Source organism: Fukomys damarensis, unplaced genomic scaffold (assembly GCF_012274545.1).
Source record: "Fukomys damarensis isolate Sample0158 unplaced genomic scaffold, DMR_v1.0_HiC HiC_scaffold_31, whole genome shotgun sequence".
In the NCBI taxonomy this organism is placed as follows: Eukaryota; Metazoa; Chordata; class Mammalia; order Rodentia; family Bathyergidae; genus Fukomys; species Fukomys damarensis.
Genome location: NW_022900943.1, coordinates 5,038,559 through 5,058,757, shown reverse-complemented (window position 1 = coordinate 5,058,757; position 20,199 = coordinate 5,038,559). Strand labels below are relative to the sequence as shown.

At 41.8% G+C, this 20,199-nt stretch overlaps 1 protein-coding gene across 1 annotated transcript in view; it reads right to left on the bottom strand.

The window, feature by feature from the left end:
• LOC117283859 (FRAS1-related extracellular matrix protein 1-like) overlaps positions 1-20,199 on the bottom strand; it is a 42,122-nt gene that overhangs the window by 11,038 nt on the left and 10,885 nt on the right. The window contains exons 2-4 of the mRNA XM_033757738.1: positions 7,738-8,162; positions 3,345-3,439; positions 468-766 (exon numbers count right to left, since the gene is read on the bottom strand). Of these exons, the coding sequence (XP_033613629.1) occupies positions 468-766; positions 3,345-3,439; positions 7,738-7,971 (628 nt within the window). The 5' untranslated portion in view covers positions 7,972-8,162. The remainder of the gene's footprint in view (positions 1-467; positions 767-3,344; positions 3,440-7,737; positions 8,163-20,199) is intronic.

The window sequence follows — 20,199 nt, the reverse complement described above, 5'->3', positions numbered from 1 at the left end:
CCCATGGATGCTACTCCTTCTCACTGCCCAAGCACGCTCACAGAGCGAGTGGTTTGTCATTACACTGAAAGCTGATAATTTCCTTTACTGAAGAGCACAGCTGAGCCTGACCACAAAAGCTTGGAGATGAAAGATAATAAAACGTGTTTTCTGGTATGTGAGCACTGCGGACAAACGGGATGCTGACTCACTACAGGACTTCCCCAGTCCAGCTCCAATGCTCCCTTTAAAGCGTCGGCCTTGTAGCTCCATCACACAAAGTCCCGAGACAGTTCTCCTCACCCAGACCCTCCAAAACACTCTCAAATCCTGTGTATCTTTCTAGATCAGTGGGTCTCTTCCTAAACCCTTTCTGAAACATTCTGTCACCACTCAAAACAACCTTCTTTGTCTCACTGAAAGCCATAGTGACTGTCTATTTTGATCAGCTTTAGTAACATTCTGATAAGTATTAAAAGGTATCATACGGGACTCAGGAAGAAAAGTGTGCGGCTGATCTCCACGAGGCTCTTCAGGGCGAGGGTCCGCCATGACCATCTGGCCATGAGCTGGCAGATGAGTTCTCACAGGGTCCAGCTCTATGGTGCACTCCAGGCCAGTCGTCCTATCGTAATCAAACTGGAGCAGGTTCTTATCGATCACTTGGGACAGGCCGTAGAATTCAGACACCTCCAGCACACGGCTCCTCCGGATGACGCTACAGTCTGGTTCCAGGAGGTAGACCCGGAGGACAAAGGTTTCCATGAAGGTGTCTGTTTCGGTAAATCTGTGGACAGGACAAAGCAAAGGCAATATTCACCGTGCTCAGATACTTCTCACCTCTGTGCATTTAGCTTGAAACTGAAAAACTAACCTCCAGAGTCTGGACGCCAGGTGGGGTTTGAATTTTGTTTCAAGCTCTACTCCCAACCTCTCCATTCGTAGTTCGCCTCTTTTCCTTAGACTTAATGCCTTTTCCTATCACCTCCCTCTCTGAACATCCTTCTTTCAACACCTGCTCTCCACTCAGAATCCACACTGCTATTTAATGGCTGCAGAGACCTCCGCGTCTCACGTCCAGCACACATGTAACTGAAGAACACAAAACCTGTGTAATTTATGCATTGGGTGTTAAGGGGTAAAGGGTCTCTGAAGTACCACGTCCTCTTTGTTCTTCAGAAGCGCCTCTAAATGGGTGGTCATTTAACTAGCTGGGCTGCTCAGCTCAGATCTTGCTGTGTAAATCCAATCAGCAGTTGTTACTGCCCTCCCTCCCATCGCCCCTGCGACCGTGCTCAGTACGGAGGGTGCTCTGATCTCTTTATTTGCAGATGCTAATAGACGTGGGCCATTATTTTTTTTAAATCAGTGATGAGTTTGCATCAATAATGCAATCCCTAATAAACAGGCTTTTATTACAGTCCAGGCGCTATGCTCAACTCTACAACAGAATTCTGTCCAATCCGTACAAGAATCTCTAATAGGCACTGTCAATCTCAGTCTACAGATGAGGAAAGTGAGAGAGAGAAGCCTCACAGCTTGCTAAAAGGGCTATGAGAGAGATGAGAGGGAAGTACACACGCCCCTGCGGCCCTGCCTCCAGCTCAGCTGAATATTCTCTCACTGTCCTCAAGGCTAAGAGCAGTCCTGGCTCCTCTAACCCCGCCCTTCTTGTGTACTCTTCAAACTTTCCTGCCCTTAGAAATTCAAGAAACAAGTGGGATCAACTAGAATTCATTAGCTTTTCAGCCCTTCCTGGCAAGCTCTTTGAAGTCAGTTTTGTTTTGTTTAAACGCTGAAGTTTTGAAAAGATCAAACAACTGTCTGCTGACTTTATAGCTTTCTAAGGAATCCCGGGTTGCCACTTTATTTTCCAAGTCTCTCTTTTAGCACTTGTGGCCCTGTTTCCTAGTTATCTGCCCATCTTTTTGCATTAGATCACAAACACCAGACGAGTCCGGGCATCTTCATCCTTCTGCCTCTTACGCGCCCTGACACAGAGCCTTGCCTGCAGTGGGTGGTCACAGATGTTTCAATGTCTTCCTCAAGTCTTTTGTTTGTGATTAAAGAAAATTCACAGCAACATTTTTTTTTTTTGGTACCGGGGATTGAACTCGGGTCCTTGCACTTGCAAGGCAGGCCACCAAACCGCTGAGCTAAATCCCCGGCCCACAGCAACATATTTTAAACAAATATTCTCAAAAGCAATAAAAAACAAGTAAGACACTACGTAGAAAGGCCTACTCCACCTGCACGGAGTTCTCAGTTGTTTCAATTAAATCAGTAATACTATAATAGCAACCTCAAAATTAACTTTATTGATATATGAGGCATACTGTGAAATGCATTATTACTCGGTGTTAACTCTGTAGCTTCGGGTATAGTCATGAAGTTATACCACCATCGTGACTATGTAATCCTAGAACATCTCCATCACCCCAAAGGTGACCCCACAGTAGTCACTGCTCTGTGCCGCTCCTCCCACCTCTGCCTACTGCAGGGCTCCTCTACTCCTGGTCTCTGGCTTTTGGGACACATCCTATAAACAGAACCACACAACATTTGTTCTTTTGTACCTGGCTTCTTTCACTTAGCATAATATTTTAAAGGTTTGTTCATGCTGTAGCATTAAGCAGGGCTTCGTTCTTTTGTATGGCTGAATAATAGTCCATGGCATGAATGTATCTTTATCAGCTGGAGTTTTTCTATAGTTAGCTGTTATGAACAATGCTGCAAAGAACAGTCATGTACAAGGGTTTTCTTATGAATCTAGAATTTTATTTCTGTGGAGTATATACCTAGAAGAGAATTACTGGGTCATATGGTCATTCTATGTTTAATTATACAATTGATTTTAAACACATTTGTATTATTTAATGTTGAAAAATGAAAGACTGCACTTCTTTAAGCAGCCAGTTATTAAAAAGAATTTCACTTAATTCTGGAGTATATTTTTTACCTGATTCTCATTAAGAATTTGAAGTTTGTAGGGCTGGGGATTTAGCTTAGGGGTTCCGCTGCTGGCCTTACAAGCGCAAGGACCGGAGTTTGATCCCTGGTACCAAAAAAAAAGAATTTGTAGTTTGAAACTTCTATTTCCCATTATAAGTGATGGGCTGGAATACAAGAGATACCTGTTTAAGAGCACTAAAAGGAAAAAGTGAATAATTTGTGGAAAAGCCCCAGCGATGATTATGCAAATGAAGATAACTGAAAGTTGGCTACAACTCTTGCCTCACATTGATTACCTTCTTGTTTGGAACCTATGAGCTCCTGTCATGATAGTATACAGCTGCAGAAAAAGCCCAGAAAATACACAGAATGATTATGTGGCAAGAAATAAGCAATACTCCTGTGCCACTTACCTGTAAAGTCTGAGCTTCACAGTGTCTTCATCGAGAAGTGGGCAACCGTTGTGAGTATACCGTACTTCATTGGGGAGGAAATGGCAGTCAAACACCTAGTTCATATGAAGAAATGAGAAAATTGGTACGAAATTTCATTTTTTCTAGCTGTAAGTGCGGTCTGGAAAAACAATGGTCTGCTAGTGGTGTGTGTGTTTTAAAAACCAACAATAACCTCTACCCTATCCCCATTCCTACCCACCCTCCTGCTTGTACAGCTGTGTCCCCAAAAGAGAATATCTAAATTATAAAAATCCAAGCAGGTCAAGAAAATAAATTAAGGGATGACTACTTCTCTAAATGATTTTCTCTCCATTCTGCTTTTAAACTATGGGTCCATTTATCAAAATCTTATTTTCTCCCTGAGAAAATGAGTTAGGTCTTTCTGTACGCCTCCATAAAAAGGCATTGTCCCACCCATAAACAAGCTGTATCTGTCCTGTATATTTTTGTTCTCCTTCTATTTCCTTCTTTTCCAGACAGAATTTCCATATTAAAAACAAAGCCACCAACCAGGTATTTAGCTCAGTGGTGCCGCGCCTGCCTCACAAGGTCCTGAATTCCATCCCTGGTACCAAAAAAAAAAAAAAAAAAAAAAAAAAAAAAAAATGAAGCCACTGATGACTATGGACACCATTCCAAGTCAGATGTGATCCTCAGTCGTTTCCTGTCTACTCACCAAGACTACGCCGATTGGCTGTGCAATGTAATGGCACAGATGGCTGGTGAGACGGAGTTCCAGTGACAATCTCCTCTGTTTGGATACACTTATAATTAAGGGTATCACCACACTCAGAATTACTAAGAAAATTGCTTTTAGTCTAAGACCCCTTGTTTATTCTTTTTCTTTTTTAACCTGATTTGGGAACGCTAGTATTTTAAGAAAAGTCTTTCGTTCTACCCCCTCTGACTCCCGTTCTACCCAGTCTGACCTGGTAGTTTTGAGAAATACCTTTAAGATACTTACACATCCTCACTGAACAGTTCATGGTGTTTAGTCTATGCCTTTTTCAGCTTCAAACATCTTCAGACAACATAATGCACCTGAGAAAGCGCTATCACTAATGTAAATTATTTTCTTGTCCCACAGATAGCCCAGGTTCCTCTTTTTAACTGACAAGTAGGAGGGAGATAAAGGGAAGTCCTTCCCTGTATCACTGACAAATAGTCGTGGTAATAAAGAGACAATCTGCTTTGTTAAAAGAAACATCTGTTTTATGTTTCATAATATGTTTTCCTTTTATAAAAGGCGACAACCATAATTGTCCATAAATTTACTAAATAAAACAAAGGAGAGCTAAATCCTTTTCTAATTACTGTCTAGCATTGTTTTTTCCACTTCAACTGCTTTTCAATTACAATTTATAATTAAATTGTCACACATTCCTAACTCATTACTCACTTTAATGACAGTAAACTGGTTCAAACTAGAGAAATTTTCTTACTGCTTGCTGTATTTCCTATTCAAAAAGGCAAGCTCAGGGCTAAACTGAGGTGCTTTTCCACCTGGGAAATTTCTTACTTTGGGGCAGGTGTGAGAAGGGCTGCCATGGGGAAATCTTTTCCTAAAACATGAGGCAAACACATTGCCATTGACCCCATCTAACTGCCTATTCCAGGGGGGTTATCCAGACAGAAGGTGCTGGCACGCACCCCCTGAAGCCCCTCTCCAAACATCCAGTAGGAAAATGGACCTGTTGATTCTAAAACAAACTTCACTAATGAAATGAAAACACTAATTGAACAGATGTTAAACAAAACATTTTCTGTGCAAATCACATGAAAGTGTTCATTACACAGCGGGGTGTTGTTAATGCTGTCATCTCGCTAGAAATGGGTTCACATACGCCTAGCTTTTGGCTATTAAGTTCTATTAAAGAACAATGTCTAGGCTGTGTGTGTGTGTGTGTGTGTGTGCGTGCGTGCGTGCGTGCACGTGCGCACTGCACATGCCATACTTAATCTCAAAAACTCTGTAAAAAATAAATCTCTGGGGAGGGTTAAGCCTACCTAGGTTAAAAGTCAAGCTAAAATTCCATCGGGTTCAGGCTACTTGCGAGTCTTGTTTTTGTTTAAAAAAAAAGGAATAATCACCAAGCAGTTCGAGAAACAAAGTTCTCCCACAGTACAAATTTTTCAGGGGCAAAAGTTTAATACTTGGTAAAATAGTGATGAAACTTCACATTTTGATGGGCTCTACTGCCATAAAGTAAATTTTAGAAGACATAAATCGCATGCCTACTACAGATGATGTCAATCAGTTTGAAGCATCGTATTCACCTTTGGAAATACACTCAGTGAATATCCAGGAGTAGATTCTAGTTTCTTAAATGAGCAGCAGTAAACTGCAGGATCAGTAGAGAGGGTTTTCCTAGTCGAGCATATCCTAAATCAGCCAGGCATTTTGTTGTTTCTGTTCCACATTATCTTCCAGTAAAGAGTTTCTCCCTTAAAATCAGAAAGCATTTAAGATGGAGACAACTGGAGGTCTACTCTGGCCCTCAGACCTTGGGACTGCACTTTTAAAACTGGCTCCAGTCCCTTGGATCCCTTCAGAGCAGGCCAAATGATCTGAACCTTAGAACATCACTGAAAGTGTACAACGACAAGGCAGTTTGTGATTACCTCAGGGTGACGGTCACGTGTGTTCAGAAGTCACAGGCCGTCTGGGGTAGAGAGAGGATTGGAATAGGTGACAATAGATCTTCTCCAAATTGCCTTCTTGGAGCAGAAACTGGCACACGGCAAGGCTTTGGTTTTGCTCATGGGCTCTGTTCTCCTGGGGTCCCAGCTAAATATACTGATGACAGCATAGAGAGCTTGTCCCTGCTGTTGGCAGGAATTTGGTTTCTTCTTCTCCCCCGAAGTAATACTATTCAGCCTCACTCCTAAATAAGTGTTGAACACCTTTTAAAAAAATATTGACTGGACCCCTGTCTTCTCAGTTTCCAGTCCTCTAAAACCAGCTGGGCTTGGTGGCTCACGCATGTAATCCCAGCACTTGGGAGGCTGATGCAGGAGGACTGCATTGAGTTTTAGGACAAAATGGGCTACATAGAGTTCAAGGCCAGTCTGGACTACATAGCAAGACCTGTCTCAAAAAAAAAAAAAGTACGCCACCAGTCCTCTAAAAAATCAGGACTCTATCTTATTACTCCTCCAAATTCTAAGGATTTATACTTTGCTTCGATCTCAGACCCTGTAATTGGAGCTCCACTGCCCATTGTTAAGGTTACCCCTATCACCTAGCCATCCTGTTTACTGCAGGATCCTGTTACTCGGATCTCCTTCTGCCCTAATGTTGAGAGAAAAGTGGGGAGAAGCTGCAACTACCACACACTTGGGAATACAATGTCACAATATCCACCACCATTATTGTATTCTGACACTTTTAGACACCCGACGGAAGCTCTTTAACTCTCTCAAAAGTCTTAAAATAGCAGAGAAAATCTCGCAGGTAACTGGAGGGAGACATCTAGTTGCCACTGCATCAGAAGACCCCTCATATAAGAACCCTTTCCATGGACTTCTGAGGTATTTCAGCATTGGCCCAGAACTTTAAGGAAAATAAAGTGTCTACAGGTATCACTAGGCTAGCATCTACCTAATGCTTTTTGTTCAATGTTTACAACATGAGGTACTACTTTAAGTAACTTTATCATATCTGTCTCTGTACCTAAATGGAGAAGAAATAATGGTTCAGCAACTGGACTGGTGCATCTTCCCAGGCGCAGGAGCTGTATCTAGAATTGCATATTCTCAAGACTGTTTGCCTTAGGAGCAAAGTGAAGCCCCGTGGGAACAAGGAATAAAACCAGAAGCAACTTTCTACTATGTATGTAAGAACAACATTAAGCAAGAACAATATATAAAAATACAAACTTAGAAGGTGACTTCCCCCTCCACAAGAAGTGACCATGGAATACCCTTCAATACGCAGGTCCCTGGAGTCTTGGTGAAAGGGGAAAATATTTATGCAAGCTTTTTTGAAAAACTGTGAATGTTTAAAGTTCGTCACATCTCATTTCTACTTCGCTTACTCAAGCGAACACCTCAGGGACATTAATAAGTGCAAATGCCTCCATATTTTACCTTTGCTATTCTGAGGGTCATGGGTGTGTCCTTGAACCATCTGAAAACCTTGGTATCTTACCAAAGGCCGTCAATGACTGCGGGCAAGAGTTCTCTTCTAAGGACTGGTCACAGTCTGCCTCCAGGGAACTGCCCGTGGTGTCTGTCTGAATCTCTCTCTCTCTCTCTCTCTCTCTCTCTCTCTCTCTCTCTCTCTGTCTCTCTCTCTCTCACACACACACACACACACACACACCCCTGGGTGCTCTCAGACATGACCCACCTGAGGAGTGAGTTTCCCAACCCTCTGGGTTATGGGCTCATGCACCACGACCTCCACTTTGCAGGCGTCTTTCTCCCTGGGGATGGCAAACTGCAGGTCCTCCGCTGACAGGAAGGCCGAGCTGCCCTTGTTCACCCTCAGACCGTGGTTCAGGCTGACAAAGGTGGGCTGGGCCACACGCAGGAGCAGCAGAAGAAGCAGGGCACAGGGTGCACCGGGGCCTGCAGCGCTCATGCTGAGCCAGCCCGCAGCTCAGGACAGGAGGGCAGCGGGCCTCGCCCGGGCCAAGGGGTCTCACTGTGCCCCTCTCATTTCGGGCTCAGACAAGGACGCCTTTCAGGCAATGCTGGGCTTTTCATAAAACTCTGCTGATCACTCCTGACAACAGGGCAAGATGAATGCACCTCCCCAGTGCTTCGCTAATCCTGCAAAGGAAGGAGAGGAAGGGGTTGAGGAAAGAGGAGAGACCTCCGCGTTTGCCCGCTCTTCCAAAGACCACTGCCGACAAAGGGATCTTTCAGCCAGCCCATGATTAAAGCTAAATTAAAAACAAATAAACTAACTTGACCTCCAGGCCCATCTGAAAGGCAAAGCAGCCATTCATTACCCTGTGGTAGCTGCTGCTTCCAGACGCAGCAGACCCCATCCAGGTGTCTGTGTGGTCCACAGCCCCCCGGCCTCCGGGCTCAGAGAGCTGCTGAGCGCTCTGCCTGTTTCCCGGTTTGCTAAACGGAAAATACATTCTGCTTTGTGTCAGAAAAATAAAAGGATTATATGCACGCTGCTTGATTTAATTTTGAATCAGTACAAACCTACTAAAAAATAAGCTTAACATCTGTCACGTGGATTGACTTGATAGGAAGTGGAGAGAATATTTCTCTTTTAAGCAAGCACGCAAGTTTTTATTTCTGTGTAAAATGGCTTACAAACCCAGTGACATAGTTGCACTACACACAGCTAAGGTACAGTGTATGCAGTGTGTATTTACCATATCCACAATGCTAACTGCAGTAACCTCAGGTTAGACAAAGGGAGGCTTGGTTTTGACTTTAACCACTCAGAATTCTGGGGTTATTTTTCTGTTCTGTAAGAACTGAAAATATTTATCCAAAGCCAAAGGTATTGAAATATATCCTTAGATCCCAAGTATGCAATGGTGGTTTGTTTTGCCCACAGAAAAGCCTTGCATTTTAATGACTGTAGTAAATTTCTCTATGTAATCAGAAATACCGAAGTAAATGTCCATCGTATGGTGTTCATAAAAATGCCTCTGCTACCCTATGCTCCTACGACCAGATCCTGCTCCCCACACTCCCGGTGGCCAGGGCCCCACAGCAGGAAGAAAGGTGCCCAGGGTAGGGAAAGAGACCCAAGAGAACAGGGTCAGGAAGCTGGGTGGGAGTGGCTTTTCAAAAACTGGGGACAAAGGCCAGATTTTGCAGCAAAAAACCTCACCATAAAAATTGAGAGCACTTTGAAAAGTTCCGTTTTCTCATAACCTAGAAGTCTGAAGAAACTACAGTTGACAGCAGGAAACCTCAGACTACACACAATTTTATAGATGGTACAATACCAGCAATGAGATGAGAAGCAAAGTTCAACAGCAAGAAAACTGGAGGTCAGAAAATCAGTGGTCGGAAGTATTATGAACAACGTCCCAGGAACTCACGTCTATGAAAAAGCAGAATGAAAAAACCCAGCAACATTTTGGGTGGCAATTAACTGAGAAGATGAAAATGCTCGCTTCAATAAGCAATCGCCATACTGAATCGCCTTTTCTTTTCCATCACTGTTGTGTCCAGTTACCTTCATCACAAACATTTTATATGCAACTACTTCATAGCATTTGTTTGATTAGGATTACCTCTTTGATTAATAAATAAATGTGTACTGGCTTTAAAACTACCTCTATGATCTGATCCACTTCTAATACATTTTAGGGGAGTCACATGCCGGGACCACTCCAGAAACCCTTCACTGAGGAAGCAATGAGTGACCTGTCACTGGAGGGTGTGTGCTTCACACCTCGCCATTTTTTATGGTGTCAGCCTCAGAATGAAACTGCTCACACACTCCCACTGGCCGTGCTAACCACACACACTGAATTGTGTCAGCCCATCTGTGCAAAAATGCAACTTTCACAGCAAAGTAAAATCTTTTTTCCACTGACATTTAGTGTTTACGAACACACAGAAAAGTACCCCATTTGGGGAAAGGAGAGGCAACGGGAAAAACAGTTTATCTCCCTGAACAGTGATCTCAAGGCCAAGGCCAGCCTGAATTACAGAGCAAGACCCTGTCTCACAAAAATAAAACAAAGCACAAAGAATAGTGCCTTGGTACTAGCCATCAAGGGACAAGGGGACAAAGGAAAGACACATCTTTCTTCTCGAGTGTGGCCATGCACCTAGTGGGAAGACTGACTCCCAGATGAAACCGGAGAGAGAGCCCCCCGCATCTCACTCAGAGCCAGCCCCAAAGGTGCGGCTGCAGCGCCCTGAGTCCCACTAGAACAGTCCTTGGCAGAGGGGGATCTATACATGCTGTGCCGGAATCCTCTTCCCCTGCCACCCACTCTGCAGCAGCTGGCGTCTCGTGCTCTCCGAGGACTCATACAACCAGAGTTTTACTGCAAGTCAGATTCATGGCCTTGACACATGCTGGGCCCGCTGGCTGGCCCATCTCTACACCAGCTCCATCTTTTGGCTCCTGCAACAGTCATGGCTGGGCCCTGCGTCCACACTTGTGGAGCCAGATCTGGGCACAGTGTGACTAAATCCACCGCCATGCTATGGAAGGGAAGCTATCTTAGAGGCTTTGCCGTGATTCACAGATTTCTGTCACAGATTCGTAACTTTAACGTGTGTGGTTTAGCAATGTCTAAGAAACTCAGTGGGGACCAAAATGAAACAAATTATAAAATCTTCTGTTTCATCTTAGCAAATCAGAATACCAAATAAGACCCCTTCAAACAAATTCTTAAAATAATATAGTGATTGCTTCCTTCTTTTCCCATATGGTAACTACCTGTTTTCTCACATCTACTAAAGGCAAGAATGTCTCTTTGTCCCACAAGATGCACTCTCACCTTTTATGCCAGTAGAAACACTAATGGGGTACCTGCTCACCCAGAACACAGCCTCTCTGGCAGTTATCTGTGGCTGTATAACCAGAATCTGGACAACAGAATTTAAGAAGAGATGTCACACGGAGCTCTGGGAAACATACTTTTAGAGGTATGACTTGTCCTTGGTCCTCTCTTCTCTACCCAAGGGAAATGTGCCATGCTGTTAAGGCTAGCAGAGCTGCAAGCCAGAAGGAGCCTGGCATCTGAGACATTTGTAAAGCAAAGAACACATCCACCTGTTTCTCCAGAACTTTATGTGGCAAGGAATTTAACCCTTTCTGCTTAGTTCATTATTGGAGATTTTAATAGTTCGTACTCATAAATAAATCTAACAATATGTTTGTTTGTTTGTTTGTTTGTTTGGCATTACTGGGGATTAAACCCAAGCCCACACTGAGTTACATCCCTAGCCCTTTTTTTATTTTTTAAATTTTGAAACAGGACCTCCTGAAGTCACTAAGCTTGTGATCCTCCTGCCTCATACACCTTCACTAATCACATTATTCTTCAGGATTTTTGTATTAATTTAGTTTAGTCCCCCCTCAATGAACAGTTATAACTTCTTAGCTAATAGCCTGTGGGGTTTAACCACAGGATGCGGTAATGGTCATGTCCTAATGCCCATCTTTCAGGAAGAGATAAGAGACTAATAAGAAAATCTGTCTCTGTGCTGGCTCCCTGTGGAACAGTGTTGCAGAGAGATTAGAGCTGGATTCTGAAGATCTGGATTATAACCTTGATGGTTACGCACAGCTATTTCCACTTTCAACAATGGATCCCCTACCTTGCCTCCTCAAAAGTTTCCCTGAGACCAAATGAAATAATCACTGTGGAAATATTTTAACCATAAAGCCTCATCCAAATGTAACATTGTTTTTTAAAAATATATCAAAGGAATATAAGACAGTCTACTATTCTCAGGAAAAACAAAATGGCAGGAATTGGGCCTTGTGGAGGTGGCAAAATTAGGCTCAAAAAATACCAAGCAGGGTTTATTTCATTGTTCTTCCTCATACTCTTTGGACAGGGTGCATAATTTTTAAAATCCAGTACTTCAAAAACAATACAATTGGAAAGGAAAAAAAGAATGCAAGGGTAGCAACGTACAGATTAAAAATTAAATAAACTTCACCCTTCAGTCAACAGAGCCTGAATGATGGTTACAGAATTAGGGGCCACAGGGACTTTTTCTTAAAGTGTGCTTTGTGTTTTATTTACATTCAAGCCTTGCTCCTGTATTTTTCTCCTTGGTGATGGAAACACCAAGCATGTGAACATTCTAATAAGTAAAGAATTCAGTTCAACTGACAGAGCAAGAACAGGAAAGAAAAACAGAACAATAGCAAAGCAAATTACGACAATAAATGAAATGAGAGCTCATGGGTGACAGTGGGTCTTTTATCTCCCCCCAAATAAGATGACGGTAATTGTCTTGTCTCTGATGCAGAATTAGGATTCTAGGGGCAGCCAACACTTACTTGATGAAGCCTTGGTGAGAAGCATCTTGAGAATGTCATTGTCTATCTCAACAGCAGGCCAAGTCAGGGCTCAGGAAATATCTGTCCACACCTTGCTCTGATTGCTGCCATGGACACACAGCAGCAGAACTACTGGGGACATTTGGAGGTAGAAGTTGCAACCTCATTCAGCTAGATTCCCCAAGGAAGCTTAAAAAATGACTCTGAGCCACTCCAACCTTACTTTGATTCTGCAGTAGAAAAAAAGTCCTGTCTTTGCTTACTTGCTTGCTTGCTGTTTCTCAGCACGCTGACATCCTCATGTCTGGCCTGCAATCAGTTTTGCTTTCCCTCCACCGTCTTTTTCCTTCATGTGGAAACCATGTGCTCAAGTATAACTTAGCAAGCTGTGCAAGTCAGAAAGAATGTGTGAAAATGTCCTGAAAAATGCAAACCTGGCCTGCTTTGAATTTATCCTTATGCATAAAGGTTACTTTATCCAAACTATCTTTCTTATGAAATTTCCTGAACAGAAGAAAATAATGTAGTAACATTTCATCTGGTGGGGGAGAAATGTGTACTCGTATTTATTGCATAATTACACATTTGGCTTAAACACAGGAACATGCATTCTCCATGTTGATGCAAACATGATACCTCTGTCGAAGTCTGAGACAATCTGTGCCCAAGAAAAGACCTGGATCTCAGCTGTGCTGCAGCTTCTCAATGAATAAAAATTCTCAGTGACAAATAGTAATGACATGCCTGGATGAGAACAATATTTAATAGTTTTTGTCTCTATGCAGAAAAAGGCTTTGATGAAATCCAACATCTTTTCATGATAAAAAAAAAAAAAAACACCAAAGAAAATAGGTACAGAAGTGCTGTGTCTCAATCTCAGAAAAGCCACTTATGACGAACCTACTGCTGGCATCATATTAAATGGGGAGTAACTGAAAGCTTTCCCTCTAAAATCAAGAACAAGACAAGGATGTTTGCTATCACTGCTCCTGTTCACCACAGTCCTCAAAACATTATCAAGAGCAAATAGGTAAGAAAAAGAAAGAAAACGGATATGTACAGGAAAAGAAGGAGTCAAATTATCACTGTTTGCAGATGACCCGATCCTCTACATAGAAAACTCAAAAAATCCACCAAAAGATTTCTATACTTAATAGCCAAATCCAGCAATGTAGCAGGATACAAAACCGACACAAAAGTAATAGCCTTCTTGTACTCCACTGAACCTCCTGAGAAAGAAATTAGGAAAAAAATACTACTCATAATAGCACCAAGAAAAACTAAATACTTAGAAATTAACCTAACTAAGGAAGTGAGAGGCCTCTATGACATAAACTGTAGTATGTAAAAAGGGAGATGGAAGAGAACATTAGAAAATGGAGGGATGGGGATTTACTCAGTGGTTCTGCTACCTACCCTACAAGCGCAAGTCCTGAGTTCAATCCCCAGGACAAAGGAAAGAAAGGAAAGAAAGGAAAGAAAGGAAAGAAAGGAAAGAAAGAAAGAAAGAAAGAAAGAAAGAAAGAAAGAAAGAAAGAAAGAAAGAAAGAAAGAAAGAAAGAAAGAAAGAAAGAAAGAAAGAAAGAAAGAAAGAGAAAATGAAAAGACATCTTCTATTCCTGGATAGGCAGAACCAATACAGTCAAAATGGACATACATATTTCCATAACTGATATACAGACTTAGCTCAATCTCAATCAAAATTGCAACAGCGCTCTTCACAAAACTGAAAAAAATCAATCCTAAAATTCCTATAGAGTCAGGAGAGACTCAGAATAGCAAAGCAATCCTAGGTAAAAGTGCAAAGCAGGGAGCATCACAATCTCAGACCTGAGGTTATATTACAAAGTTACAGTGATTACAACAGAATTTGCATGGTACAGGCACAAAAACAGACACACGGGGATCAATGGAACAGAACAGAGGATGTGGAAGCAACCCCAGGCACAATCACCTATCTGATCTTTGACTCAGAGGCCAAAATCATACACTGAGGAAAGACACCCTCTTTGGTAAGTGATGCTGGGAAACTGGCTCTCCACAGGCAGAAGATGGAGTTTAGACGAAATCGCTCCCCAAGTAGTACTCAAATATTATCAAAATAGATCCAAGAACTAATGTTAAAGCAAAAACACTTAATCTGCTGAAAGATAAAATAGTAAAACTCCCTGAAAGACATAGGCGTAGACATTAATTTTCTAGACAGAACCCCAGTTGCCCAGGAAATACTACAAAGAATCAACAAATGAGATCATATAAAATTAGAAAGCTTCCACACAGCAAAAGAAACAACCAACAAAGTGAAAAGACAATCCACAAAATGGGAAAAAAAAATTTGCTAGGTATTCCTCAAAAGACTGCTATCTAGAGTATGCAAAGAACTCAAAAAAATTAGATCTTCCCAAAATAAAAGACAAAATCAAATAATGGGAAACTAAAATGAATAGATACTTCACAGAAGTACAACCGGCCAATAAATGCATGAAGAATGTTTGACATCACTGACCACTAGAGAAACACAAATTAAAACAACACTGAGATTTCATCACCCTCGAAAGAATGGCAGTCATCAAGAACTCGAATAAGAGCAAATGCTGGTGAGGCTGGGGCAATGAAGAAATCCTTCTGCATTGTTGGAGAGAATGTAAACAAGTATAACCACCATGGAAAGTAATATGGAGATTCCTTAAAAACTACAACTAGAAATTCCACTTGACCCAGCTCTTCCCTATCTAGGTGTCTTCCCAAAAGATTTAAAGTATCATATTACAGTGATACATGCACACCCATGCTTACCGCAGCACAATTTACAACAGGTAAACCTTGCAAGCAAGCTAAACATCTGTCAACAAATGAATGGATAAAGAAAATGTGGCATTTACACACAATGGAGTACTACTCAGCTCTAAAGAAGGACAAACTGGAATCATTTGTAAGAAAACAGATGCACTTTGAGATCATGATGTGAAGTGAAATAAATCAGACACATAAGCTTAAGTATGGTCACATGGTTTCCCTTACGTGAGAAACCCAAAACACGAATAAAAGGAAGATAATAGAAAATGGAGAGATAGCACTTTCCAGCGGGGGAGAGGATCAAGAAATGGAGGGAGGCGATAAAGAGGAGAGGGAAAGGCAACAGAACAGGAGTTCAAATGTACTGTGTGCGCGCACCAACTCCACGAGGCATGTGAACGTGAGGACTGCAAACATGTACTCACAAAAATTTTAAAGGTGTAAAATAAACAACATTTAATATACAAAAAATTATCTGTCTCCGGAATTGTGCAGTGGTAGCTGCACATCACAAGGCAAAGGGCTCCTCCCCGCTGGGCCCAGCCCAGGGACCAAGATAACAGCTTCCAGCACAGCTTGCTGTTGGTCTGCAGGCTCTGCAAAATTCTCGTCATCACTCCGAATAGTTACTGCCGTCCAACTGAAAACGATGTAAGCAACCGAACTTTTATTCTCTGAACACACACGTGTCTGTGTGTGTGTCCCCGTTTGTGTACGTGTATGTGTATGTGTCCTGGCTCTCACAGATTGGGATCTTACAAGTCCCCTAAAGTCCTTAAAGAAAGAAAATAAACTAATAGGAAAATAGCATTTTACATAAAAAACACCCATCAAGATCAATCCATTCCCACCCACCTAAATATATGAAGATTTTAAATGTTTTTGCTAAAAGGGTGGAGAAAGCCTGGGAAGACTTTCTGGCTTCTGCACACATTAAGCTCTTTAAAATTCCAGTCAGAATAAATTTAGAAACCCTCATGGAATTCTTGATATGCTTTTAAAACATCATAATTTTCACACAAATAATTTCCAAAGTAATTGATACAGCATACTAAAGTTGCAAGCATGAACCTGAAGCTGAATATAATCATCCACAGGACAACTAACTCCAAGTCACATGTGACATGAGTTGATTCATGAAGAGGCAGGGAACTGGAAAGCAGGAAGACTGCGTCGGTGGGGAATGGCCAGCTGTCTAAATTAGACAAACTGGGCCGGGGACTTAGCTCAGCGGTTCGGTGGCCTGCCTTGCAAGTGCAAGGACCCGAGTTCAGTCCCCGGTACCAATAAAATAAATAAATAAATTAGACAAACTGGCTGTAGACTTTACCAAAACCCACATCCACTGCCTCTTGTGACCTTAAAGCTCCCTGAGGTAGAGAAACAGTTGTTCGTTGAGGGAACTTTCTAACGCTTGGCCTCGGGTCCCAGCAGGAGTCTCTAGGAGAGAAGCATCCTCACCTGGGGCTCCTTCCTCCACCCCGCTGAAGGTCGCATTTCATTTCCTCCCAACCACAATACAAGAGCAGCTGAGCTAGGGAGACACAACCCCCAAGCAGATCATTTTCTTTCGCTCTCGCTCTGTAACCTCTGAAGGAGTCTCAACTGCCCAGCTACCCCTCAAAGATGGAAAACCTTTGCAATCTTTTGAACTTAGGATTTTCAAAGTGCATTTGGGGTGTTCAGGGATAGTGGAAAAGAAAAGAGTCCACATTCTCTAAGATATTTTTCTTTAACAAGTTTTATGTCTTTTTCTGTTTTTGCTTACTTTCTTGCTGTGTACAGGTACTGAGTTATATATTTTATATGCATCTTTTCATTTATTTCTCCTAACAAACTTATAAACTAGTCTCTTATTTTTAAGATTTTACAATGACTTAAAGGAGTCACCTAGTAATCATAATAAAAACTGACACTTATTAAGTGCTTACTATATGCTGGACATTGTTCAAAATTCTCTACCTGAATACTGTTTAACCCGTGCAATGGTTCTGAGATAACTAACAGTAATGTTACAAGTTTGGAAAACGAGAAGCACAGTAGTTACATAACTTACACAAAGGATCTTGACGTTGCATAAGCTGGACTCCAGTTTCCGCAATGCCAGGACCCCTACTGTGTTATCCTGCTTTACTTTACACCAAAATCTTACACTGTCTGCAACTCTTCACAGCCACCGTGTGTATTTTCTGCAGTATGCAAACCCTTCAGTCCCTCTTGGTGCTCTAGGAAGCCCTCTATGACTGGCAGGAACAGGTCTCAGCTGAGGGAAGTCTTTGCAACCTGTGCCATGCCCCATCTCTCCGCACCTTGCTGATTCCACTCTGCTCACTACACGCACGGTTTACAGTCCTAGAGGCAAACAGGCCACTTCATAAATCCAGCCTATTCAATCAGTAAAATACACACTGATTCTTATCTCTGTCAATCTATTTCCTCCTCTCTGCAATGGTTTTAACTGCATTCTAAACCACAGAATGGATGGCTTGAGAGGATCCTTAGAAATCAACTAGTCCATATCCTTCATTTTATTTACCAAATTATTTACCTTTTTTGCATTTTTGAGCACAAATTTATGAAAGGACAGAGATGCAGAAACCTATCAAAAAGAAAAAAATACACTTCCGAATACCCAAAGAAAACACTCAGGCATGTGCGAGTGGTGTGTGTGTGTGTGTGTGTGTGTGTGTGTGTGTGTGCAGTTAACTGACTACCAAAACTACTCAGCCATCTGGAACCAAGCCCGGATGGAACCCTCAGTTCTGGCTGCCCAGCATGATGTCCATTATTCATTCTGTTTCCAGTCAGAATGCTCAGTCCAGAAAAACCCCTTCCAGTGTATCCTTCCCAGGCACTCAGGACGCACTGGCTGGCTCAGCACTGTGGAAAAGGAACGCTCCTCTAGCTTCATCCTCACCCTAAGGGGAGGAACAACCCCTTTCCTTCTGCCCATCCTAGGTTCACTGGCTGGGTCCTGCAAACCGGACTTCAAAAATGACAGATGAACAAGAGAAAAAAATGTTGATTTAATGTAGGTATTACGTGACACAGGAGAATTCAGAAGGAAATGAAGACCAGACAGAGCACGAAGTCTCAGCATTTCTGTATGAAGTTTGATGGAGAACGAAAAGTCGGGCAGAAATGTGGTCTGACAAAGGGTTGTGAACAAAGCCAGAGTAAATTCAGCAAGATGTATTCAGTCAGGCTCTTCTTGGTGTCCCTCCATCCACAGAGGTGAGGATGCTCTTTTCCTTTGGGGATCTGAAGGACATGATCACCTAAGGGTCTCAGGGTCTGCTGTTCAGAGAAGGGCAAAGAGTCCTTCAAGCCCTGTGGTTTCAAATACTCCATATGCCAAGGTGCTCTGTCTTGGGATAGCATGTTCTGCACCCCAGATGTAAGCTCAGGTGGGGGTCTGACTGCTACACAAAACTGTTTAGTGTTATTCCTTCCTCATGTCAACAATTCAACATCCACCCTCTAATGAAGGCCACAATTTGCCAATTGTGCTTATGAAAAAGGTATTTTGAAGATATTACAGTGTTTCACAAAAACTCTTCTAGATCCAAATATGGTTGAAGCACAGAACACTAAAATCTCCTTTTCAAGATTCACAGCATAATAGGAACATAGGAAAAACTCTAAGAAGCCAAGAAACAAAAACCTGACATTTAAGCCTGAAATAGAAAGCTTTCTTATTCTTTTTCTAAATAAACATACAATTTCTTTGAGAAATTATTCAAACAGTAGATTCAAGAATTAAAATGGATGAATACAGGATGGTCAAATGATATCTACCAAATTTCTGGCCATTCCCGATAAATCTATTCTTACCGAATCTCTGTCAGAAATCTAGACTGCCCTTTGGAAGCCAGACCCAGGCTGTCTCTCCAAAGATCTTCTACTCCAGCTGCCTTCAAAGCAGGGAAACCAGCCACAGAGGGAAAGGTTTTGGGCTCGCTGATTACATTGTTTTTAATGATTATCAGTTTCATAAACCATCAAAAGCATTTCTTTAAAAATTAAGAAGTAGCCATGACTTACACTAATTTTGCTTCCAGACAGAGAACAATTTTCATGACAGGTTACTTTAACTTAATATAACAATGAAATGAAAAGTGCTTTCAGTCACTGTTTGTCTATACTTCATTCTGTACCCAGGACCTTTTGGGTAGGAACCCAAATTCACATCTAAGGCCTTCCCAGCCAGAGACACCGTAACTGAAATTGCTTTTCCTTTTCTTGAGTGAGGAGGCATTTCTTAATTTACAAATGAAATGCCAAATTATCCGAAAGTGATATTGCATTTTAATTCATATTAATTATGTTCAGGAATTCACTTTTGAGACCAGCCTCATATTTATAATATATCCTGGTTCTTTACGTGGACATAACATATTCATTTGTTCATATATCTTGCAAATAATTGTTGAGTAAGCACTTTGCAACAAGTCTCATACTAAATGCCGGGATTATAAAGACAAAAAGAAATTCTTGCCCTCTGTGAGTTTACAGTGTAATTCAGAAAGACACACATATAAATTAATGACCCAAAAGAGTAGTAAGGGATATCATGGTGGAATATATTGTATACTAAAAAAATAAAAAGGAAGGCGGCATATGACTCAAGCTGGGCCTAAGGATACTTCCTAGAAGGGGAAAGAGTTAAATTTCAGAGAATAGAATTTGGAAAGGTGAAAAGGAGAACAAAAGGAATGTTTGAAGATGAAGAAAAAAAAATAAGGCACAGTCAAAAATAAACAAGTAAATGTTATGTCAGAAACAAAGCATTTTTGTATGAAAAGATACAGGCACTACGCAAGTCAAAGTAAATCAAGGTAATCCATGACCTTGAGAGATCACAGATTTTGGTTGGGAAGTTTATATTCAGGTTTACAATAAAGCAAAATGGCCTGTATTGTGGCAGCCAAAAGCAAAAGGATCTACCGATCCCACCAAACACCAGAATACAATTAAATACACTTGGGCAGGGGATTTAGTTCAGTGGTTCCACCTTTTGCCTTGCCGGTGCAAGGACCGGAGTTCAATCCCCGGTACCAA